The 26,002-nt window shown below is 44.9% G+C and overlaps 1 protein-coding gene across 1 annotated transcript in view; it reads left to right on the top strand.

The window, feature by feature from the left end:
* Positions 1–24,078, top strand: part of ENTPD6 (ectonucleoside triphosphate diphosphohydrolase 6) — a 40,628-nt gene extending 16,550 nt beyond the window's left edge. The window contains exons 6-15 of the mRNA XM_049650130.1: positions 996–1,071; positions 1,728–1,763; positions 2,665–2,753; positions 3,541–3,620; positions 4,274–4,401; positions 15,118–15,153; positions 17,666–17,806; positions 19,438–19,494; positions 20,680–20,792; positions 20,902–24,078. Coding sequence (XP_049506087.1) covers positions 996–1,071; positions 1,728–1,763; positions 2,665–2,753; positions 3,541–3,620; positions 4,274–4,401; positions 15,118–15,153; positions 17,666–17,806; positions 19,438–19,494; positions 20,680–20,792; positions 20,902–21,000 — 855 coding nt within the window. The 3' untranslated portion in view covers positions 21,001–24,078. The remainder of the gene's footprint in view (positions 1–995; positions 1,072–1,727; positions 1,764–2,664; positions 2,754–3,540; positions 3,621–4,273; positions 4,402–15,117; positions 15,154–17,665; positions 17,807–19,437; positions 19,495–20,679; positions 20,793–20,901) is intronic.
* Positions 24,079–26,002: the final 1,924 nt, after the last annotated feature.

Below are 26,002 nucleotides of genomic sequence, written 5' to 3' on the forward strand. Positions count from 1 at the left end.
TCAAAATGTTAACAGCATCACTTTTAGCTGTTTGTGTTTTCTAGAATGAATCTGTTGTGATAACAGCAACTTTGTTTTAAAAATACATTGAAGCCTTTTGAAGGGCTTCCTTCCATGCAGACTTTTTCCTTGTAGAGGGCTGTGGAAGCCGAGTTCCTGACATTTCATCTCCAGCCTGCTTGTTCTCATGGAAACTGCTAGTATCCCTCTTGGTCTGATCCACAGATGTAACTGCTGAGGAGGCCTTTAGCCTTCTCCGGCCCTGTTCGTTTCTCAAATGGCCAGGATTGTCCCCAGAACCAGCGGCAGCCCTGTAAAGGGGCTCTGGACCCTATCTCTAACAGGTGCCTGAATGGTTCTTATTGTCAGGCACATTAGGGAAACTGCTCTCAACAATATGGTCCCCTCATCCTCTGTACTGTTTCTAAACTGTGCAACTGCTAAATGATGAATTTTTTCACATTTTTCAAAGTCCCTTATAAAAATTACCTTGCATGCTCAAGTCAGATGGTGGGCCACAAGTACAGTTGGAATGTGCAGAGTACTGAAGTTTCTGTGTGTCAATACTTGGTAAAAAAAAAAAAAAAAAGGAAATACACCCAAATGCAGCTGCTCCTCTGCCTTCACCTTCCCTCTGTGGGACTGTCTCCTGAGTCCCAAGCTAAACTCTGCCTTGAGGGGTTTCTCGCCCCTCATCTCTAGTCCTAAAGCTGGGCAGTGTTTGGGGGCCCAGTAGGCTCAGGATGCCCCTGAGCAATTCTAGCCCAAAGTGGCTTGAAGACAGGGCTCTTCAGGGTAGCCTCTGCCAGCCCAGAGAATAGATTAAGGAGGATACCACTTGCCGAGGATTAGAGAAATTTAAAACAAGAGTTTTGTTACTTCACAGCAACAGCTGCCGTCCTTTGCTGTTTTGTCACCACCTGCTGAAAACACAGCATATTTGGGAACTTTGAGTCTAGATTCTGAAGGATAAAGACATGTCTCTTTACATTTAGGTGAAAGAAGTGTTTAAGGCATCGCCTTTCCTTGTGGGAGATGACTGTGTTTCCATCATGAATGGAACGGATGAAGGTAGGGTCTCCCAAGCTCTCTGTCCCTCAAGACAGGCTGTATGCAGGGCTGCTGTTGGCTTCCGAGTGGGAGCTTTCTCCTTGGTCAGACACAGGCAAACAAAAATGGCAGTCCCACTCAATTCACAGTTCTGTCTCAGAGGATCTTTGTGGGCCAGTGTTAGAGATGGGTTCTCATCTTGACCAGCTCCAAACTTGGCACAGATGAAGTTTCTGAAAACAAATCCTCTTCAGTTTTAAGAACATTTAGAGAGAATCCCCACTTGCTACCCTATTTAGAAGTTTGCTGTTACATTGTTATTGCTAAAAGAAAAAAGGTCAGGTTCCTCACCAGCCCCTGATTTTAAATATGACCAGGGGAGGGGAGAGCAACATTTGGTTCTCTTCCAAAAAGTGGAAATTGATGATAAAGAATAGGAGGGAGAGATACAACATTTGACAGAGTATTTATTGTTTTAGTGTGGTGTCTTCTAGAACAGTCTTCCAGAAGCTGTTGGTGACTTGATGACTGATTCCTCTTCCTGTAGTTGGTCTGGAGGCTGAGGAGTGATGGGTGCTCACTTCCAGCTCCTGGAATCTGAAAGTGGTCAGTTGAGTGCATGTGTTGTTTACAGCATCTGAGGTTATTCACATGCTGTCTGTGACCCTCTCTTATAGGCGTTTCAGCGTGGATCACCGTCAACTTCCTAACAGGTACATTCCTCCCCACCCGCCAGAAGCTGACAGTCCGCAGATGCCATTCTTGACAGCAGCAGCCTCATTTCTAGTCTTTAACCCCTTAGGGTTCCCCAGTGTTGCTACCCAAAGTAGGGTGTTGGGATGGGTTGGGGGCTCATCAGGGCAAGCATGGAACTTGCAGATAAAAATGCTAGGAAAAGCAGCTTCTCTGTACGCTTGGTTTTCACCAGCATGGCTCCAGCCTCTTGTCCTGGAGCCATACCTGCCTGGGACCCTGTCCTTTCATTTCTTAGGGAAGTCATGTATAAAACCAGTCATGCTTTCACATAGTAAATGTGGCATATGCTCATCACCTTAGAATTGAATTCCTGTGCTGTAGACAGAACAGGGAACAAAAACATTAGTTCTTGGATCGAGGTGGCAAGTTGTTGTTATTCTTAGATTATTCTCAGTACATGTTGATTTTTGTCTCTTTATTGTAATTATGGCAAAGACTAGCGTGTGTGATGCATATATGAAAAAGAAAGAAGCTTTGTGGCAGAATTTGCCCCTTGGGGTGGAGAGCCATGTTAGGGGCCAGATTGGGAGTGCTGAGTTAGGGGAAGGTATGCCTCTGGGCATAAAGGGACATCATGGAAGTCTGTCTCTGAGGGGTGAGCAGTAGATAAGGGCAGGCCCCACTTCTCTGCTGAAGATCAGTGTCATCCTGTATTGTTAAAGCCACAGCCAGTGGAGCCACGTTCATGTCCCTGAAACATGTAGTGCATCCTTCCATAGAGATTGTTAAATACAGCTGTTTCTCTGTTCTTCTTTTCACTGAGGGGCCTGGCTCCTAAACTCTTTTTACTTTTTTGGCTGTTCTGGTCTAATTACTAACGTGACAGTGCTATTTTGGTTTCTATTCACTGTGCTCCAGGCAGTTTGAAAACCCCAGGAAGGAGCAGTGTGGGCATGCTGGATTTGGGTGGAGGGTCCACTCAGATCACCTTCCTTCCAAGAGTCGAGGTAACTGGTCTCTGTCACCCCACTGTGGCCCCTACCCCCCCCCCCAAGGCTGCCTGTCCCCAAGAGTTGCAGCCCCTTAGGGGAGGCCCATAGAACTGGAGCCTCTGGGCCTGTGTAGTCAGTTCCTGTCCTGAAGCATTCACAGTTAATGCTTCTTCACTTGATTTTAACTCTGCCCAGGGAAAAAAAATGGAAATTTGGTCTTCAATGGGATAATAAATTAGATGCTACCTGGAACCCTTTGGGCCATAAGATGTGAGATGCTCCCCTTCCCCACCAGGGCAGCCAGAAAAGGGGCTATTAGTTAAGGGGCCAGTAGAGCTTGAGAGAGCTCAAGCCCTGTGTGATAGACCTTGTAAAGGAGATAAAAATGCTCTCAGTCAAGACCATAGTTAACTACAGTGCCTTCCTCACCAACCGCTTTATTATTATTCTTAGTTTTCAGTGGAAGAACATTTAAATTTACTCATAATTGTCTTGATTGGGCCATATTTGTCAAAATGGTAAATATTGCTTATAAGGAGGAAAAACATAGTTTTTCATTTTGGACATTTTATTTTTCATTTGCTTGTTCCAGACTCTTTCATAACATGTGACTTAACAAAAAACTAATTTAATTGAATACATCTGTGAATACCCTGGTCTTTTTCTTTTTCTTTTCTTTTTTTGGATATGTATTTATTATTTTTTTTATATGAAATTTATTGTAAAATTTGTTTCCATATACCCTGGTCTTTTCAAATGAAAGACCAGCAGGAAGGATAGTGATCCTCACATTCTTCCTCAGGACACCCTCCAGACCTCCCCGCCTGGCTACCTGACGTCACTCCAGATGTTTAATCGGACCTACAAGCTCTATTCCTACAGGTTTGTTTTGGGAGTGGGGGCGGAGGGGTTGCCTGTCCAGGAGTATGACTCAGCCAGCCCTGTGCAGTGGCCAGAGCACCCGGTCACAAACAGGCCAGGCCCCAGAAACCCCTCTGCTGGATGCCCCACTGGAGGCTCTCCCTCCTCCTCCTCTTCTTCCTCCCTGCTATTCCTCCCTTCTCCTGCCTTCTCCCTGCTTCATTTTTCAATTCACCTACAGTAAAATCACATTTCTCTTTTTTGTGCTTATTCTCCTCTGCTTTGGAAGAGGTTTTCAAAAGGTGGGAAGAGCCCATGGATTGTGCAGGAATTTTCTCAGCCATCTATTTACTACGTGGCACCTTTAGTAGATTATTGGCATAAAGCACATGTGCTCCATAAAGATCAAGGCACATCTGTGTTGTTCACTGGTGCCCGCAGCTCCTAAGCAAGCTCTTGTCAATTAATAGGCTTTCATTTGTTGAACTGAATGGCCTGAACTCCACAAAGAGAGGCTTCTAGGAGCAGAAAATCTGCTGCCTCGGCACAGGTTTCCTCCCTCTCCCATTTATTTTGGATCCAGGCCGGGTGACCATACTGGAGGTGGAGTTGAAGATGGCACCGAGCGCTTCCTCTGGCAGGCCAGTCCCTCACCTAGGATTGTCTTTCCACAGCTACCTGGGCCTCGGATTGATGTCGGCACGGCTAGCAATTCTGGGTGGCATGGAGGGGAAACCTGGTGAGTGGAATGAGAATTCAGAGCCCTCCTTGCTCAGCAGCCTTCAGGGGCCCTTCAGGAAAGGTACTCCCACCCTCCACCCTCATAGTAGCCCGCTGGGCCCTGGGGGACTGGGAGAGCCCAGGAGGGATGCATATGGAGGGACGCACCCCACATCTTGTCAGTGGGCACTCTGATGGTGATGAATGGTGATGTGTTTTAGCTGTGTACCTGCTAAGTTATTTTTCAAAAGGAAGAGATGCTAGTGAAGTTATTTCTCAAACACTGAGCTGGGGGATTTTAGCCAAGAAACTGTATAATCATCACCTGTGTTTGGAATGGACTGGTTTTTAAGGATCTGGAGGGAACATTATTCTTCATGACAGTACAGGAGGGACCATGAGGAGGTGATTCTGAGGCTGCTGCCTTGGAGCTGGGGTTGAATTCCCTTATTCACAGCAATTCTAGTCTTATGAGAATGTCCCTCCATCTTCTCTTGCTCTGTGAAGGATCATTAAACATGGGCTTGGCCCTTCCTGTAGACATGGCATTGGACTAGAGATGGAGCCTATGTCAGGTCAGGATGTTTCCTCCCAGGCCTTTTCTGATCTTCTCTGACTGGCCTGGCTGAGGAGAAGCCTGGTGCTGGCCACCAGGATACATGAACTCTTATGAGGTCTTAGGAGATCACTTAGGAGACACTTAGGAGTTTCCCGATTTGGGGGGCACTAATCTGATGCTGGCATTGGCCTCTCTTTACTGATGGCATCGATCAAGGCCCAAAGGCCTTGACCCATGCCTCTGGTCCAGAAGTGTGTGTGTGAGTGCACACCTGTGTTCCAGCCACAAGCCCTTCCCTCAGCCCTGCCACTCCCTGCTCCACACCCACTCCCCTCCATAGGCCTAGCACTTCTCTGCACTTCTTCTAAGGGCCTGGTTGTTCTGACAGGTGGTAATGTTCAGCAGGAATTTTTGTTTTTCACATACATCTTATTTCAGTTCACTTATTTCAAATCCTAGTGTTCAACCTTATTATGGCATCTATCCCCTTTGCTGCAAACCAGAAACATGTCCATGTCTCAGGCATACCTGCAGACTTTGTTCTGGGACCAGAAAACACCTATTTAGCCAAGAAGAAGAAGGCAGGTAGCCTTGTCCATGGCTAGCCTTGGAGTCCTGTCATCTGCATGAAGTGCCCACTTGGGACACATAGGACTGTAACACCTGCCATGAAGGGTGTGGACAGCTCCTGCCCCAGAGGAGTCATCTCCATATTGTGTTATCTGTTGCTGCACAACAAGTACACACCAAACTGGTTAAACAAGCAAAAAGCAGTCATTGTTGTATCTCGTGATTACACAGGCTTGAGCTGGGCAGCACCTCTTCTAGGATCCCTAGGGTGTTGTGTGGTGACACCTGGGGTGTCTGGGTGAATGTCTTGCAACTCAGTGCTCCTCCATGTGGCCCACCCCCAGCAGAGCAGCCTGCATTTCTCCCTGGCAGATCAGGAAGGAAAATGCCCTGAAGTCACATGCCATCATATCCTGCACATTCCATGGTGAAAGCAGCCCCAGGCCAGAATCAAGGGCAGACATAGGGACTCACTTCTCAGCATGCACATCCTCGAGGGGTGGCATCGTGGGGCCAGCCTTGGAGGCCAACCACCATGCTTCCTTTGCAATTTGTGGGGCCTCAGGTTTTGTCTTGTGGGGCAACACAGATGCATGGCATGATAGCATTGTCTTGGCCCTGCCAGGTTACTCGCTGCCTCATTTGTTCATAAAATCAAGTAGTGTTGGCTCCCCTTTTATTAAGATGGTTGTGACAATTGACTGAATAGCACTTGACCCAATGCCTGGAACCTTGAAGCCCCTCAGTGCATGTAAGCTTGTGGTGGCTATGTTTCTAGAACTGATGAGATTTTGCTGCAACTTCTGTGATAGAAAAAGTCTTTGCCTCCCCTAGTTGACCTGGAATCCTTCCACAGGTCAGGTCTAATCTGGCAAAAAGAAGCATGTTCCTTTAGCTCTCCGATGCCTCCATTACTAGTATTAGGGAGGAAAATTTTTTCTTTTGGTCTATTAATTAAATTGACATAAGATAGATTAATAGGAGAAAAATTTAATTATGTATGCACAGAACTCCATAAAAATATGATACCCAAGGACAAGTCAGGCAATTGAGGCTTACGTGCCATTCTGAGCTAAGGAATAGGATAGAGGTCTAGGGCCTTAAAGGGGAAGAGGGCACAGTGAGGTCTGTGCAGGTCCCAACTTGTTTGGGGTTTGGGGCTTGGGGGTTACTATCTGCCTCATAAAGCAAACTAGAGCATTTGTCTTCTGGGAAGACAAAGTCATCTTCTCTGAAAAACCTGCTATATAGTTGGCTTTGGCATCTTCCAAGAATAGGGAGGCTGGGATTAAGGCCTCATGAGTCTGGGTTTTCAGCTGAGGTAGAGAGGGAAGATAGTGCTTATACCCAGAAAGTCCATAGTTGGGTGTAGTTACCTCTAGGACTCATTACTGTTAACCCCGCCTGGGTTTCATGACAGTCACAGAAGTGGATTACTTAATAATAAAATAATAAAAGTACAGTTTAAAAAGGTTAGGGGGATGGGCATTCACAAGACAATAGGAAGAACAGATGTTGGGTCATTAGATGTGTTTGCCCTCCCATACGGAGGTCATTCTTAACAACTTAACTCTGGTAACAGCTCTCTTTCTGGGCTAGACCCCCTATCTAAATTCTTTGAGTATTTAAGAGAAAGGTAAAAGTTTTTCTTGAATCTTCTGAGTCTTGATTATCTTTAGCTCAAAACATTCCACATGCCAAAGTGGCATATTTTGGGGTCATCTATTCAACTCCCTGTTAGTCCTACCTTTGAAATTTTTCTAAGAAGTTTCACAGTCCAGAACTCAAGCTAGTAGATTGTTCCATATCACTGAACCAGGCTCTTAGTCCTGATAACGGATGGGTTCAGTTAGATAGTTGTGTCTCATTTCAGGAGGCAGTGATGCAGGTGGGCACCCAAAGTTAGGCCTGTGGTGCCGGAAATCAGGTATTTAAGTAAAATACATTTCTGTGGAAATAAACATAGTGGTTAATGACTGGCAGATTGTAATCCTAGTTTCTGTTCTGAAGGCAGCCATTTGAGAAGCTTTCTAGATGTTCAGCTTGAAGCACCTTCAGACAGACTGAGGGCAGACAGCGGCAAACTGATAGGTTTTCCTGTTGCAGTTTGAATGTCTTTGGTGATCTTTCTGAGTGCTCCACATAGCAGCCGGCATGAAGATTATCCATATGTGAGCTGTTGTGATGATTCTCTGAAATTTATATCCAATTGTCCAGTCTAGGTTTAATGGCTTCAAAAAAGGGCAATTTAGCTCTCAATGATTCCAAGTCAGAGGTGTAGGAGAAAAACTGGAAATGTTAGTTTGGAGAGTTATAGCCAGCTATCCGAGAAGAGTAGAATAATGAGGCTCCAGTCCAGCTTATAGGCAGAAGATAAAACCCCAGAGACAGCAGGAGTAGAAGTGTATACTGTGGTTTCTACTAGCCACCCCATTTCTACCAGAGATAAACGCAGTAAGACTAATTTGTTTGCAGATTAAGTTTAGTTTCAATAAATTTGGTCTGATTACTTGCATAAGTGCAGCAAGAATAGGGATTGACCATCATATAGGCTCTTTTAATCCTCTTTGCTGGAACTTTCATAAGGAATCTCAGATTGAAGTTTTTAAAATGGCCTCTTGAAGCTAGAACCATCAAGCCAAGGCCATCAGACTTAACCTGCAATACCTATAGTTTAGGTGAATTCCTCTTTTCTTGAGGTGTCTAAAATATCATGAGGTTCCTGCACCTGCCAGAAAACATTTACTCACCTGTAAACATGCTAGGAACCCTTCAAGCAAGAAATCAGGCCAGTTTTTTCAAGGTGCTTCATTGGCTTCATAACACCAGCCTTAGTTCCTTAAAATTGTCTGATCATGTCTGAGCTTACACACATCCTTCTCAAATATGACATTCTAGTAAAAACCTTGGTAATATAGCCAGTGTTTCCAGTTGTGTTCTGGAGACCCAGGAGAATGGATTCTTACTGAACTTAGATACGTAACTATATTGCCATGAAAATAAGCATATTCAGTAAGTTTCCACATTCTGGAAGTATCACATAGGGAGAAAAAGTAATTGTTTCATCTTTGTTCACAAAGGTATATCTTACCAAGTTGTTGATAGCTTAAGAAAAAAGAGAAAAAATGTTTCCTTAAATCTGGAAAAACAAGGGCACCTGAGTGGCTCATTTGGTTAAGCAGCCAGCTCTTGGTTTCAGCTCAGGTCTTGATCTCATGGTTTGAGTTTTGAGCCCTGCAACGGATTCTCTGTCTCCCTCTCTCTGCTCCTCCCTGATTTGCGCGCTCTCTCTCAAAATAAATAAATATATTTTTAAAAATTTTTTTCTAAATCTGGAAAAACATAACAGAACAGGCAATATTTCAAACAAAAACTCATAAAAATTATAATTCTCCTCAGTTTATTCAGTTCCATGTAATTAGTACTTGTTTCCCTTAAATCCCGTTTTCTCTTTAGCTCTCGAAATTCTTACCCAGCCCGGTTTTATGATCATAAAGTTATCAGAAATCTGGACTTGTCAAAAGTCCTTTTCTTGAATGCTCCTTTTGTAGGAACACTTTTGCAAGAGTAAAAATAGTAACTGTAAGTGACTATTAAAATACCTATTGTCAAAGATCTGATGAGAGTTCATGGTAGTGGAATTGGCAAAGAGGTCTGGTTATTTCTGTGGTGTGCAATATTTTAAGGTAACAGAATTATGACACAACATTATACCAGGACATACCAGAATTTTAGGAATTTCTTAACAATTTCTATAATATGTATGTTAGTAACATTTACTCATATGTTATAATCTAAGAAGGCTTATCATCGCTTATCTGACATGCTTCCCAGGTAATTTAACATAACAAATAAACTCAGTGTAACATCTCTTTTTATAGAGAGAGCGTATATTTTGAGATGTTATCCTTGCCCTCTTAAAAATCTCAAACTTAGTTGGAGACCAAAAAAGAATTCATTTAGAATTTGATTTTGGAAATTTGTCAAAAAAAACCACAAGATTTGTACACTTGACGAATACAAATTACTGATCACTATGAAACATTACTTATCTGTTTAACCAAAGTGACAAAGGTAAAATCCTTTGGGAGGGCAAAACAGAAGGTTACATAGTTGTGAGCAAAACTGGTCAAAGACCTGATAAAACAAAATTTTTTGATAAAACATAATCTTTGTTTTTGTAGGCTGGTTACTTAAAAGGTAACAAAAAGCCTTTCACGGTCTTATCAGGAACAGGCCAGTTACTAGTCCTAGAAAACTTTGTCCTTTTAAGTAGGTGAAAGAACATTCAATTTTGGTTTCATATAAGTACACTACTGATTTTAAAGCTTCATTTTATAACCTAAATAAATTCATTCAGTTTTAGCCAACTTAACCACACAAGGTAAGATTTTATCTTTCCAGCTTTCCATTTAATTGGTCTTTATTCTTCTCCTGCCCATTTGGAAATAACCAGTTTTACCTGGATCAAATTTACTTTCTTTCTCCTTAACAAAAATGCATCTTCATACCTCATACCTCTTCTTACTGAAAGCACATTTTACTGTCTTTGCATACAGAGTTGTTTCCCTTATTATTGCTAGTAATTTTAGTTACATATATTAATTAGAATTAACTCTTAGAACCCCTAAGAAGTTAACAGTTGTAAACTACGTCACACCAGCATTGTTTAGATTGGCAAACTTATGAATACATTTAATAATTTCTAGGGGTGCCTGGGTGGCTCAGTGGGTTAAGCTTCCAACTTTGGCTCAAGTCATGATCTCACCATTTGTGAATTTGAGCCCTACATCACGCTCTGTGCTGACAGCTCTGTGCTGGAGCCTGCTTCACATTCTGTGTCTCCCTCTCTCTCTGCCCCTCCCCCCCCCCAAATAAATAAACAATAATTCTTAGAGACATATGCTTCCTCATAGCACAATTTTTTTTTTCAGTATGGCATAAGATATGTTTACTCATGATCCAAATACCTTTTAGTTCTTCTGTAAAAGGAAATAAAAGTGTCTAAATCTATGTTCAGTAATTAATGTTCCAGTATTTTCTCTTAATTAGAAATGGTCTGGATAGTCAGTGAATTTAACTTAAATCATCATTTAGCAAAAGTTTAAAGCTTTAGCTTATCCAAAAGATTTGGGAAAATTTTTTAAGTACACATACCATAAAACATAATTATTGCAGAAAAGTTCACCTAAAAATCTCATATACTTACTTGTATCTATTTAATTTACTTGTTCTTAACAACTGTGTTTAGACTGCTTTATGAGACCTTAGACAAAGTCAGCCATCATCCCAAGCTATTTTTCTGGCTGATAGATTTTTGTAAAAGATGGCATGAGCTTATTTGACCTTAAGTAAACCAAAGTGGAATAAAAGTGATATAGTGCTATTCATAGTGATATTCATATTTCATACTAGTAACTTTTTTTTTTTTAATTTGAGAGGAAGAGAGAGAAGCTTGAGCAGTTTTCCATGCTCAGCATGGGCTCAGTCCCACAATCCTGAGATTGTAACCTGAGCTGAAATCAAGAGTTGAGTCAGACACTCAACCACTGAGCCACCCAGGCACTCTGCCATACTGATTAACTTCTGAAGACCTGCCTGTTTTAATCAACAAACTTAAACTAGTTTTTATTTACTAAAGGTTAATACTAGATCACATTAACTTGAAAACATTTGGGTTAGTTTCTTTTTTTTTTTTTTTTAAAGATTTTGTCTTTGGGGTGCCTGGGTGGCTCAGTCAGTTGAGTGACTGACTTGATTTCAGCTCAGGTCATGATTCCAGGGTCATGGGATCAAGCCCTGCATCTGGCTTTGTGCTGAGCCTGGAGCCTGCTTAAGATTCTTTCTCTCTCTCCCTCTGCCCCTCCTCCTCTCGCAAGTGTGCATGCTCGTTTTCTCTCTCTCTCTCTCTCTCAAAAAAAAAAAAAAAAAAAAGAATAAAGTATTTTATTCCTTAATTTTTTTTAAGTAAATTCTATGCCCAATGTGGGCTCTAACCCATGACCCTGAGATCAAGAGTCACATGCTCCACTAACTAAGCCAGCCAGGCATCCCTAGTTTCTGCATATTTTTGAGAATTCAATTTATGTAAACACTTCATTTCTTTAAGCCAATTAAATAGAGCTCTCTTACAAATTAGTTTTGTTGACACCATTTGGACATAGAAGATATCACCCAATTACAACACATACATATACAATACATAAACATATCAACAGATGCAAACTGAGACCTTACAGGTTCCATACACTTAAAATTTCCTATGAGCCCAAGTTCCAAGTGACCATTCCCTTTTTTGTTTTACCTCCCTGAATTTTGTACTTTAACATTTCAATTTCAAAGGCACAAGGAAGAATGCATGTTGATGATAAATTGAGGGGGAGAGGATTGGTGAAAAAGAATAGGTGAGCTTTGAGCTGCCTGTAAAGCTGCACTGTTAGTTTTGCAAAGATTTGTAAGACAAGGACAGTTCTCAATTCTTTAAAAGAATTGGGTTGCAGCTTAAATGATATCATAGTTTGATCCACCCATCCAACTATATTAATATGTTTATATATATATACATGTATATATGTATATATATATATATACATATATATACATATATACATGTATATATATATAAGAGCTTTGTAGTGTTTTAGTAATAAAACTTTTTATAGAGGCTTCAGAAGATTTTTCTTTTCCTCTGAGAACATAGTTTCATTTTAGCTTAGAGGAAAAGACCTAAAAAATCCTATCAGTCTCTGAATATCATTTTCCAGTCTGGCCGGTCTCCAGCCACAGAGCTATTTAAAAAAATCTTTTAAATGTCTTGGCAATTTTCAGTCTGGACAAACAGCAGATGTTTTCCGGGATTAATGCAGTATGCCTTTGTAAAGTCTATATATAGTATTTTAACAAAGGCCTCCTTTCTGAGTGCACATTTCAACCTTGGACCTTCATCTTAGGAAGAAAAGCCTATCAGCCCCTAACATCAGCCTTCAGCTGATCATTTATAGGAGGTCCTAGGAGAAATGCTAGTCATCTGTTTCCTTGGGTGGGGGCGGGGACTTTCAGGGAGCTATCTGGCTTGTCTGATAACTACAATATAACCATGATGGGAAGAATGCCCCTTAGCACCCAAACAAGATCCCTATGAGTAGGGTTGTAAATGGACATTAATCTGGGATTTTCTTTTAATTTGGTAGAATCCAATGAAAGTCAAGACTTTTAAGGCCCTTTAAGGGCTTTATAATTTTAAAAATCTGCTATCTAGGGCATGTGAATTATTTGGGTGGGAATCTAGGATGTAGCTGTAAAGGACATTGCACAGGAAGACCTAAAGCTAGCAGAGCCTGATTATAGCAAGGAGCTTTCTCTCTAAGCCTTATTGTCTACCTTGGGTGCTACTGTTAAATTTGTTTTTTGGCTTTTAGTATTTATATGAGTAACTTGTATACCCTGGGCATAGAGATCAGGCCAGAGTGCTCTCTGTAAATCTTGTAGGGAAAGGGAAGCTAAAGTAAGCAGTTCAGTGTTTAAGGGATTTTCTGGGGAAGGTGGACGAGTTTGGGAGTTAAGGGAAGTTGCTGAGGAGACAGGGCCAGATTTTAAGAAATTTATGTTGGATGGGGACTTTCATTTTTGTTTTAAGTCTAATTTCCTTTCTTCCCCCTGCCCCATCTTATTAAAGGAGTCCCTAAAGCTTAGCTGTTACATTTCTTCGTGTCTGTTTTTTTTTTTTAACTTGGTCTTTCTATAGGTACCAATAAGACAATTATTTAGGATAATAATTGAGAACTCTCAAAAATATTTTTCTTTCTTTCAAATATTATCAATTCAAAGGATTCATTGGCCATTGGTGAGCAGGATTTTTATATTAATCTCAATAGTGACTCAAACCAATAAGCCTTTCTATGGCTTAACCATGAACACAAGAAGTGTCCCAAAAGATGATGGGCCCTTATAAGATCCAGAAAGTTTACTCCCAGAAATAGTCTAAGAAAGTAAAGCCTTTTGTTGTTGCAAGCAGTAAGAATGGTGTCATGAAAACACTTTCCAGTTCCCCATGAGAACATGAGGCACCTCCAGTCACACACCTGCTAATCAGATACCAGGTAGGCACTGCTAAAATGGGACTTTTTCGGCACTGACAAAACAGTGAAGGTTGAGATGACAAAAACCCCATATGGACCAGGACCCCTGTGACAAACTCTCCTGAGAGCTGGTCTGGTCAGACAAAGAGTGCTTCTTGTGACTTAAAGTCTCGGAACCACAGACTACTCAGCTAGCCACCGAGATGCATGTGATGTATACAGAGAGAATATTCTCACTGGTCATAAAGACAAGCTCTCAATACATAAACAAAATGAAAGGAAAGCCCCTTATAGGCACATTAACAGCTTTAGCTGAGCCTTTGGTGTCTCAGCCAAATTGTACCTGAGAGGGATGTGTTGCTGGGTTAGAGATTGTGAAGTGTTTTACAGAGTACCTCGTATGGCAGTTTTCTCAAGGTTCACAGGTGACCTAGTGTCAGTCTGGCCTGTTTTGTGACTAACTCATCCTAACACAGGAGTCTTTGGGTTAGACAGGGAGCACTCTGACAGCTTTTAAGTGCTTGACCCATGCCTACCTGTTTTGTGGCTTTGGCTTCCAAGATGTCCCCTAGCAACTTCCTTTACCTCATGTGCATATTGACCCACAGCAACATTTGTCTAAACAGACACTAGTCTGGTGGGAACTGTGAACTCAGCAGGCTTATAGGACCTAGGCTTGCGTTCTACCCTGTGGTCTTCCTTCTTATGACAAATGATGACAGACCAGAGAAAAGCAGTGACCATCTCTGCAACAAAAAGGATCAATAAAAAAGTCAAGAGTGTTAATAATAAATCTTTACCAGAGTCACCATACCCAAGGAACTTGTACAAATATTTTCTCCTGCTAATCTAAATTTAGAAGGGTGGGGGTAGATTTTCACCACTCATTTCCACTGGACCCTACAGGCAGAGATTCAGGAGCCTGACAAAATTCGTACCTTGTGCCACACCTGTCAGAAGTCTCAGGATCTCTCAGCTGCAGCAGCCTCAGAACAAGCAGTTTGCAGCCAGTGAAGTTTTTCCTGGCTGGCTCCCCAACTGTTGGGGAGGAAAAATTTTTCCTGCCCTTCTAGGTTCTTCTGGCTAGTATATTAATTAAATTGACATAAGACAGATTAATAGGAGAAAAACATTTAATTACAAATGTATGGGAGCCCCAGAGAAATATGACACCAAGGACAAGTTGGGCAATTGAGGCTATGTGTCATCCTGAGCTAAGAAATAGACCAGGGGCCTGGGGGCTTTAAAAGGGAAGGAGGTGATTCACAGGACACAACAGAGGTTTGGTTATTAGATGTTTGCCCATCCATACAGAGGTCACTTAGATTAAAATATCTCTGGTAACAGCCCTGTTTCTAGACTAGACACACTATCTAAATTCTTCTAGGTAGTTAAGGGAGAGATAAAAATCTTCCCCTCACTAGCCTATAATCCTCTGTGTTATAGGCCTCTTCTTGGGAGAATCCATGTGTGCCCCATTCTTACTGTGATAACATGCCTTTCTTCTTATTTCTCTTTATTTCAGCATGTTGCCACTCTCCTGTGAAACCTGGAGACAAACAAGGGCTAACCAACTCCTTTCCATCCTCAGCTGAAATAACATACAGAATTTCAGGACAGAAGGCAGGTATGATGGAGTTCTTGTTCATCACTGGTTTATGAGGGTTAAGATCCGCAGCCTTCCCTCTCTCCTGTACCTTCTGAATACCTCTCAGAAGCAGGGAGGCTGTTGCCAAGCCTCATTCACAGACAAGCCCTCACTTGAAATGGAAGCACCTCTGTGAACTGTCAGGGCTGCAGGAGGCCCTCGCCAGAACACACTGGGAACTGTTGGCTCCCATGGGGTCTCTGCACAAGGCTCCCTTGTCTGTCGCCACATACTTTCTTCCAAAAGACTGCACTTCCTAACAAGCCTCCAGTGAGGAAGGACCTGAACATTCCACCACTCTTAAGACAAATGGCCAAGTTGGGGCTGTTGGCCCAGTAGCAGTGTGAGCTTATCTCTGAAAAGAGGGAGAAATGGCTTCTTCAGTGGAATCAGTTCCCTCCACCTATCACCTCAGGCTGCCTGGTGAGCACAGGAGAGGCTGCTCCAGGTGGCATAGCCCCCCCAGCCTGTGACATTGGGTGTGCTGTCTCACCAGCCTGACCCCTCTTGCCCCACGTGGTCTTCGGTTGCTCTGTGCTCCTTTAGTTTTTGCTAAAAGAAACATTGAACTGTTTCCAGGCTGGACATAATGGGCATGAGGTTTGTCTGTCTTTGGTGACAGAGCTATTCCTACTCACATTTCTGACACCAAATGTGGGCAGGGGAGGGGAGGGAGTTCCCCACACCCACCAGTTCTCCACACATGAATAATTCTGTTCAGATTCACCCCGGAGTTAGTGCAGACTGCAGAGGTTAAGGGCTCAGACCTGCAAGGCTCCCCTCACCCCCCTCTGCTTCAGATGCAGATAGCAAGTCCTGGGCCTCCTATACTTCTGACCAGCCGACTACAAATTAGGGGTTCCCACGAACCACCACCACCACCCCCAAATAATTTGCCAGAATAGCTCACAGAACTCAGGAAGGCAATTTACATAATATCACTGTTTTATTATAAAAGGCACAAGTCTGGAACAGCCAAATGGAAGAGATGTATAGGGCAGGGTGTTGGAGAAGGGGTGTGGAGCCTCCCTGCACTCCTTGGGGACACCACCTCCCAGTACCTTCATGTGTTCACCACCCAGGAAGCTCACGGAACCTATTGTTTAGGGTTCTATAAAGCTTTACTACACAGGCATAGGTCATTACATCATTGTCTGCTGGTGATTAACTCAAGCCCCAACCCCCGCCCTCCCTGAATTTTGAAGGGTGGGCTGAAAGTTCCAACCCTCTAATCACATGGTTGGCTCCTCTGACAACCAGCTGCCATCCTGAAGCCACTCAGGGACCCACCAACAAGAGCCCACTCATTCCCATAAACTCAGGTATACTTGAGAAAAAGGGGCGGATTTATCCTGAGTAACAAGATCTTCCTTTTATCTCCATCCCTCGGGAAATCCCAAGGGTTTTAGAAGCTGTGTCCAGAACAAAGACCAAATATATGTTTCTTATTATTGACCATGGAGGTCACCGACTCAGCCAGCTGCTCATGCACGTCCTATGCGTCAGGCCCTGTTGCAGCCACTGGCATACAGCTGACATTTCAGTGAGAGGAATTGATAAACAAGAAAGTAACTTGAAGAAAGAAACAGAAGGGGTTGTGGGGAGGGGGTACCTGAGAGGAAGATAGCTGTTTTAAATATGATGGCCAGGGAAGGCTTCATGGAGTGGTGTTTGAGCCAAGACCTAAAGAGATGGAGAATAAGGCACACAGATGATCTAAAGCAGCAGTTCTCCAGGCCAGAGGAGCAGCAAGTATAAAAGCCCTGGGATGGCTGCTGTGTTTAAGGAATGAGGAAGTGGAAGTATGGCTGTCCTGACAAGGGACAGTGGAGGGAAATGAGATCCAGCGGACAAGGACAAGGGGAGAACTGGCTGGAGCTGCCTTCAGGCCATGGACAGGTCTGTTGGGGGAGATGGGAAGCTGAGTCCAGGGGTGGGCTATGGGATATCCACGTTTGATAACCTCTGGGGCTCTCTGTTGTCCTTCTTCCGAGCAAGGGGTTAATTGCCAGCTGTGTGAGCTTGGCAAGCTGCCTGTTAGGCCTCAGTTTCCTCATCTGTGACATAAGGAGGGTGCAGGTCCCACTTCCACAGTGGCTGATGGGATAGCCTGCATGTTCAGAGCTCAGTAAGGGCTAGCAGAGAGTAAACAGTGTGAACTTGAACCCATTGGGCTGCATTAGGACAGCTGTGTGTGCTGAGCCAAGGGCTGATGTCCTTCAGGGTTGAGGACCACACCGTCTCTGGCCACCTTCATGCTTTGGGTTTCTCTCCCTTGACCTGGGCCCACAGTACTGTGGCTCCTGAAAGTTTGCTGTTGATATGTGTGGTGTTGATGAGCACCCTGACTCAGGGTAGGTGCTATGCAGGCTTTTTGCCCTGCCACACCCTCCAGGTCAGGGCCTCAAATCACTGGACAGAGCCCTGGAGGCTGCGTGGCCCAGGTGTTGAGCCCCCGAACTGCTATCTTTGTGCTTTTCCTTTGCCTCAGCAGTGAACCTCCATGAGCTGTGTGCCAGCAGAGTGTCGGAAATCCTTCGAAACAAAGTGCATAGAACAGAAGAAGTGAAGGATGTGGATTTTTATGCTTTTTCCTACTATTATGACCTTGCAGCAAATGTTGGCCTCATAGGTAAGGGTGGGGCTGAGGTGTGCAGAGGGCCCACGGCAGAGAGTAATCATGTCATCAGTGACCCTCACAACTGGAAGTAGACAGGAGGGCAAGTGTCTTGTCATCCGTATAGGCAATAGTAAGCCCCCTTTTCAAAAATAAAGCAGGTTTTTGAGCCACTTAGTAATACAATGTCAGTGCAAAAACAGTTACTTGCTGTTGAGTTGTTCTGCTCTAAGGCAGAACTGACGCACCTGTGTAACTCAGACCCTCAGCCATTCCTGCCTGGCCCCCAGGTCTCTAGCTGAGGGAGCCCTTGGTTACATGGCCATCTTTCCCCATCTGGCACCTAGGCTGGCATGGGGAGGGGTCAGCCCACTGACCAGCTTCAGGAGCTTATGGGCACTGTGGCGTCTCCAGGCTCCCTGAGCCACCTGCTGCCTGGGACCAGTGTGGAACACTACCACCCAAGGGTGGGTAGTCCAGGTGGAAAATGATCTCTATTCACCCTTTGCTCAGGCCCCAGGTCTCTCTCTCTGGCATAGAACAAGCTACCTCCTGGTAGCTGGCCCTATGGCCACTTGATCTGCCAGGACTGAGGGCCCCTGCAGGCTCCCTATACCTGGAGCAATGTTAGTTGATCCCCACTCTCCTGACTGTGCCACTGGCTGCGGACATCACGATGCTCAGGGCCTACCACACACAAATTTGGCCTGGCAGCACACTGGGGGACTCTACTCTCCTAGGCTGGCTTGAAGAGACACCTCCCAGCATCACCTTATCACTGGCTGCAGGTTGCCCTTTCCCTAGGGGACCAACAACCTCCCAGAGTGACCTCGGGAGATGCTGGCCTGTTCAGAAAAGCTCTTCCAACTCCCTTTTGTGGTCACACATGGCTCTGAAAGAGCTGCTTAGGTCTGTTTTCAGAAATGGTATCCATCTTCAATGTGACATTTGCTGACTGAGCAAATGCCCAAAGTCAAGGAAAATTCAGCTCACTGAGCAGCTGCCCCCTATGAAACATAAGTGTGTGGGATATCTCAAGGCTCCTCTTTGAAAAGTAGAGGTTTTGGGGTGCGTTGAAGAAACAATCACCATTCTTGAGAGTTGGGAGACACAGCTGCCATGCCTCCCTCCCTAGGAATGTCACAGAAGGCTGGGGCCATTCCCTTCTGGAGAGCCCTGTAAAGTCTCTCTGACCATTTGATCTAAGACCTGGCAAACCACTATTTGACTTTTTTTATAGAATTTTTTTTCCACATTCATAAAATTGATACCAGAATACCATTGCTGAACTCTGGGCCACAGCTTGAGAAAATGTATCCAATTCTTCCCTTTTATTTTTTTTTTAACTTAAAATTAAGAGATTGCCCAGTCTCTGGGGTCCAGGGATCCTGGTGCCTTTCCTCTGAGGGACCCTCTAAGCCCCATGATTGTGCTAATCATCCCCATGTGGTGTCCTGCATGGAACACCTACCCACCCCCAGCCACGTCACTTTGGACAAATGATCAGTGCATGGGAGGGCCACTGCCCCACTTGCAGTCAGCCTGGATACGCCGCCTTACATCATCCTCTCATGGGCACCAGCCTCAGGGCATGCTGGTGCTCCAGGGATGCTGGTGCAGACCAGGTGTTTGGTCTTATCCCACAGATGTGGAGAAGGGAGGCAGCCTCGTCGTGGGAGACTTTGATATCGCAGCCAAGTATGGTGAGTGATGGCTGCACTGCCTGGGTGAGAAGAGCCAGAGCGGGAGACAGGGACCCAGTCCCTCTGTGTGGCAGATGTACCTTGGTGCTTGTGAGGCAGTACTGAGAACTTCTGGATTTAGTTCCTGATTCAGCCAGGCAGATGAGTGTTCAGAGGTGGGAGAGGGTGCTTGGGGTCACTGTGCTGGGCCCAGACCACAGGTCAGCCACATCCTGTGTGGCCACAGCAGGGGGAGAGGGGAGCCTCAGTGTCCCTGGCTGTGATACGGCATATTTCTAGTTCTAAGGTTGTTAGGAATGGACTCCCTTGATTTCACTGTTTCTGACACCTCTTCACTGCGGTTCAGGGATTTCCCCTGATACTGTCCCAGCAAATTCACAATTGTCACACCAACAACCCCTGCACAGCAGAGCCCAACATGTAGGGAGTGAAGAGCTATTCCCCTTGAGTTTGCAGGTGACTGACCCAGCAGTCCCCCTTCCTCTCCTCCTTTGTCCATCACACTCAATCTGGCTGGCTGGGGTGTGAAATGAAGGCTGTCTGTAAATATTCTGCTCTTTGGTTGTTGTTGTTAATTGCAGATCAAAAGAGTTAAACTTCATATGTTTCTCTATAGAAAGTCCTTTCTCCCCTTCCCCTTTAAAGTGGCTTTTTTTTTTTTTTCAAGTTTTCTTGTCACTTAGAGAGGTTTGTCATGACTTTTCAACAGGAAAAGGTTCTGAGCAGAATTCTGGGAAGGCTATTGGTAGGTTTGTTCATCCTCCTTGAGAATAAGAGTAGAATGTTCTGAGCCAGATTTGTTGGTGTTTTCATTCCCCAGAAAGCCCAGATCCACCCCTGAGAGAGGTATCTAGAAGTCATAGGTGCAGAGCTATGCCCTGTGAGACTTTGGCCTTAGGCCCATGACACCAAGACAAGACACACAAGTCCCTCTTGGTCTTGGAGGCCAGGCCCGGGGGAGGCTGGTTAGCTTTGAGACCCTACCCTTTGGTGTGCTCTTGGCAGATCACCTTCCCACTCTGGGCTATAGTCTTTTCTAAATCAGTGAGAATCTTGGGCCAACATAGAGCCCTGTGAAGAGTGGGCACCTGGGGTGGGTGGAGTCTAGTCTGCATAGAGCCCCCCCATCCCACCCAGGAATGAACCACTTGGAGTCTGATTGGGAAAGGGCTCTCTCACCCCCAGTGTGCAGGACAGCGGAGACCCATCCTCCAGGCAACCCCTTTCTGTGCATGGACCTCACCTACATCAGCCTGCTGCTCCAAGAGTTTGGCTTCCCAGAGAACAAAGTGCTGAAGGTAAAGACTGTCTCTGGTGCTCCTGTGCCCTTTATGACCCCAAGGGCTGGGGGTACTGCTTCCAGCCTCCCAACCATGCCCACTCTGCACCTTCCTTTGTGTTTTCAAGCTGACTCGGAAAATCAACAATGTTGAGACCAGCTGGGCTCTGGGGGCCATTTTTCATTACATCGACTCCCTGAGAAGACAGAAGAATCCAGCCTCATAGTGGCCAAGCTGCCCCAGCCATCCTTACAGAGCGGCTCCATCTCCATGAGAACAGACCTGTGTGGAACGCCTTGATGTGTTGGGAGGAAGCCACTGCTCGGGCTGCCACCCCTTTCCCTTTGGCCTTGCAGACCTGCCCCTGGACAGGCAGAGGGCTAGAACGTGACCAGGCCTAGTGTCTCCTCCTGCCTCAGCCCTAGGTGGGCAGTAAACCAGACAGGGCAAAGGGCACATGTCAAGTTTAGTATGACACAGGCACACCATCCCCCATCCCTCCCCTGTATGCAGGGTTGGGTGACTGTAACGTGTTTCTGTGACAGGAGTCTTGTTTTGTCTCCCTGCCCCTGTCTGGTCCCTCCTCTCATCCCCAGGGTGGACCTCCACCTTCTCCCCAGAGACTTGGTGGGGAGGTTTTACAGGCTGTCCTGGCTGCTTTCAGGGTGGGCCAAGTGGCAACCACCATGTCCTCTGGGACAGTGAATAGGGCGGACCTGAATGCATTGGCCTCCTCTTTGGTTATGGACATGCGAGGTCATCCAGAGGTCTGTTTTCTCAGGTTCTTGGATGGCTTGGGGCAAGCTGATGAAGTTGGCCTTGTGAGTAGAAGAGGGCTGGGGGAAATACCTCTGTGTGTCCCAGCTCTTCAGAGGAGGTCTGAATGTGAGCATGACCTGCTTACAATATTTATGGCTGTGCTGTGTGAGTGACATCTCTGTTGTGTGGTGCTGGGTGTTTGTGTAGCAGCTGTGTTCTGAGCCCCAGTGAATGTATTGCTACCGTGAGCCATTTGCAGCTGAGCAGTGTTGAAGACACACACCATCCCCCTGTGGGTCAGGTGGACTGCAATCCCCAGAACTGCCTTCTTGAGGCTCTGCTGGGGTACAGGGCTATGCCCATTGTCTGGGGCCTCTGTAGGACACTGGCTCTGGGCCCTCTTGCATCGGGACGTGAAGTCTGTGAGACATAGGCCCTGGGGCCACAGTCGTTCTGCAGTGAATGTATGGTATATGGAATAAGCTGAACCTCATGTGTTCCACTCAAAATAAAGGGTTTACAAGGGTTTCTTCTCCAGTCACTCTTCTAGGTGAGCATCAGCAATGTTCATCCCCTGGTGGAAAAGCCCCTGAGATCCCTGTTTACTATAGTTGAAACAAAGAACTGTCCATGCCAGGTGACAGGTGGCACATTAACTCTTGTCAGTGTGCCTCATAAGGAGAAAACAACAGAAGGGCATAGGGAGGGCATCCTCAGGCCATCATGCATGCCTGTGGTTATAGGCGAGCCCCTTGCCTTCCCAGCAGAGCTCCCCTCTTCCCTGAGACTGTGACCCGCAGCCATGTGCAGTGTGGAGTTCTCAAGAAGATGCTGTGACCCAGCTTGCAGTGTGTTCTCTGAGGATCTGGCTTTAATCTGGGACAGCTGGAAAGGGGTCGCATGCCAGACAAAGACTGGGTGTGAGCATAGGGTCTGGCCCCTCAACTACTTAGGGCCACTGCAGGACCAGGACCGATGTGACTACTGAATGAGCCCATGAGTGGAGGCCTGTGTTGGGGAAAGGGCTCTGCAGAGAGCTACAGGAGGTTAGTTTTACTCCTTACCTCCAAGAGCCCTTCGTCCCCAGGGGTGGAGGCAGGGAGGGATCGAAGTGTAAAACCTTTGATGTTGAAGTGCTGTGCCCACGGAGATGGGGGAGCAGTTACCCCCTTTTCTGAGCGTCCTGATTCTGTGGTCTGATCGTCACTGGCCCAACTTCAGAAGGCTGGTGGAAGACCCCAGTACAAAATCCACTGACAAGATAAGGTTAATCACCCTCTGCCCAGTGGTTTCCCCAGAATTTAAACCCTGGGGCAGAGGTCTGGAGGTGTGCATATGACATAAGCAGAAAAAGACAAAGAAGGGAAGGTGTTTTACCTAAATAAAAAGCCACATTTGGACTACAGCTAGGAAACCTTCATTTGAAAAGGGCAAGAAAATCCAACTACCAGCACCTCACCATCCCTGCCTTGGCAGGGTTTCCCCAGCCTTTTCCTTCTATAATATCTAACAAGTTAAATATTTAAGGAACTCCAGAGGCCATGATCAAATGTGTATGAAGGTAAAAGTGAAAATTGATTTGGTCCATTTATAGGTTAGTGATCTCACATCTGAAAAAGTGGCAACAACTGGAAGTTTCCCAAAAGATCACCAAATAAGTCATGGAATATTTTTAGTTCCAGCAAAGTACGCAAGTCATTTTGCTGTGTCTTTTGTGATTATAAAGTAGGCTTTGTTTTTTAAAAAAGAAGTAACTACATATGCACATCCTAACATATAAAAGTCAAACTAGAGATACAGTAAGAATTTTGTTCCCTCTGGTGTGCCCCACTTCGCATAAGCCGTGTGCATCTATGTGCTGAGATCTTTCTAGCACGTCCCACACACCACCTCCTGCCCACATGTCCTGCACTTCCCTGTTCTCACTCAGAACAGCTACACCGTTGATGCACACTAAGCTGCCTCAGTCCTCCAGTGGCTGGTGTCATCCATATGTCTGGATGACAGGACCCCCGGCATCAGGTTGTTTCCAGCACCACATCCATACGTGAGCCATGCTGACATTGCCAGATCCAAAGACAGGAATGTTTTAAATTGTGACCATGTCGTCAGATGGTAATTTTCCTGTGCACTGGCCTAATTCATGTCATATGTATGTCTAAGAGCATTTCTTTTTCTGTGAAACATCTGTCCATGCCCTGTGCCAATTTTTCTGAGAGATTGTGGTCATTCTCTTACTAGAAGAATGTTTATACATTAGGGAAATTAGCCATTGTGACAGAATGTGTGGCAAATTTTTTCCCATTTTATTACTTTTTGAATTTATGGTGTTTTTCTCAATGCACAGTTTTACTGTTTTTATGTATTTAAGTTTAACTAATTTATATTTTTATATAGACTTATGATGACTTCCAGGTTTTGTGTCATAATTAGAAAGGCTACCCCACTGGGATAGTTTTCAAAGTTAACCAACAGTGTTGTTGTTTTTTATGGTTTTGATTTTATTACTTTAAGAACTCCCAATATATACTTATGAATACCCTCAGGCACAGTAAATCATTATTTCAAGGTGGATTTTACTTTTAGAACCATTTCAGAGTCCCTGAAAGGCAAATGTGATGTTCAAACTAGGGTAATACCATTTTGGGATAAAATCAAGGCTGGCAATAAGGTAATGAGCAATCCCAGAAGTGTGCAGAATCATAGCAGTGTCAGGAAGAGTCTCCTAGGGAAGCCACACTGTGTGTGCAGTTTCTGGTAAGGTTGTTTTAATGACTTGTTTGGAGAGCATGAAGTGTGAGGAATGATTGAAGTCCCTGGGGCAGTTCATCATTGTGGAGGAAAACTCTTCTCTGCTCTCCACTCAGCCTTCTACTCTCGGTACTTTTCTCTGATGCTAGATGTGTCAGCAATACTCCCACACCAACTAGGTGGCCTACAACTCAGTTCTGACACTATCTACCTGGAGTTAGTGCAGACCACACAGGTGAAGGGCTCAGTCTTACAAGACTACCCCCACCCCTGCTTCAGGTACCAGTCACAAATCCAGGTTGTCACCTGTGCTTCTGAATAACTGGCTCTAAGTGGTTTTCATGACCCTCTCCTCAGATTTGATAATTTGCCAAAGAGGCTCACAGAATTCAGGAAAAACAGTTGACTTACTCTTGTTGATTTATTGCGGAGAATAGATGGAAGAGACATGTGGGGCAGGACATAGGGGAAGGGTCCATAGCTTCCGTGCCCTCTCTGGGCATACCACCCTCCTAGCACCTCCACATGTTAATTAAACCAGAAGTTTAATTAAAGCAAGCAACTCTTGATCTCAGGATCTCTAAACCCCTACTTGGGATTTTTTATGGAGGTTTTATTATGTAGGATTGATTAAATAATTGACCATTAGTGATTAGGTCAACCTCCAGCCTCTCTCTCCTCCAGAGGTCAGGGTGGGGGAGGCTGAAAGATCCATCCTTTTGATTGCATGGCTGTTTCTCCTTGGCAACTGTCCCCCTTCCTGTGGTCACCTAGGGGCTTTCCAGAAATCACCTCATTAACATAGACTCAGGGGTGGTTGAATGAGCTTATGGCACCTGGGACCAAAGACCAAATGTTATAACAAAAGATGCTCCCATTGCTTTTATGACTTAGGAAGTCCCCCTAGGGTTTAGGAGCTGTGGGGCCAAGAGCAGGGATGAAGGCCAAATCTATGTTTCCTGTTACGAATCACAAAATCACAGTCCTGGAAAGAGACTTTATGGCCGATGGGAATCTGACAGCATCTTCAATATTGTAAGGATTGTGAGATCCTGGACTTGCCTCTGTTGCTACAGAGGCCAGAGCTTAGACACATGGGCACAAGTTACAGACCATTTTCAGGTTTCTAACAAGGAAAGATGTCCTAAAAGAAGACAGGCTCTCTGTCATATACATCCCCACCCTTGCCAGCACTCAAGGGTACTCAAGAAGGGATCCCTGTCCAGATAAGAGGTCATATCAGGCACTTCTAAGGCCTCTTTACTCTCAAGATCCTTGAATGCGCCTTGAAAATTATCTTGAAAGTTATGAGCAGGTAAGCATACTTACACATAATGTCCCTCAGTTTTGAGTTGAAATAACAATGGCCTGTGTTGTGGAGTGTTTAGGTCAGGCATGGAGCCAACTGCTTTTTGGAATAGCCAGTGATTGCACTGTCATGGCAGCCCACGGAGCACCGACTGGTCAAGGGGCCCTAAGGACTCAAGGTCAGCAAGTAAAGAGTGAAGGGCCCCACCCAGACACAGATCCAGAGGCTTCCAAACCCCAAATTAGTGTGCCACATTGCCTCCAAAATTAGAGGTGGTAGAAGATTAATTTTTCCTCCTTACATTCGGTCTTGCATGAAGCTATTTATCAAAAGCAGCTCTCTCCACTAAGGAATCCGTTATCACTGTAATAATGTGTTTTGTGATATTTAGAAAAGTAGTTAAACAGTC

The sequence above is a fragment of the Panthera uncia genome, assembly GCF_023721935.1.
Source record: "Panthera uncia isolate 11264 chromosome A3 unlocalized genomic scaffold, Puncia_PCG_1.0 HiC_scaffold_11, whole genome shotgun sequence".
Taxonomy (NCBI): domain Eukaryota; kingdom Metazoa; phylum Chordata; class Mammalia; order Carnivora; family Felidae; genus Panthera; species Panthera uncia.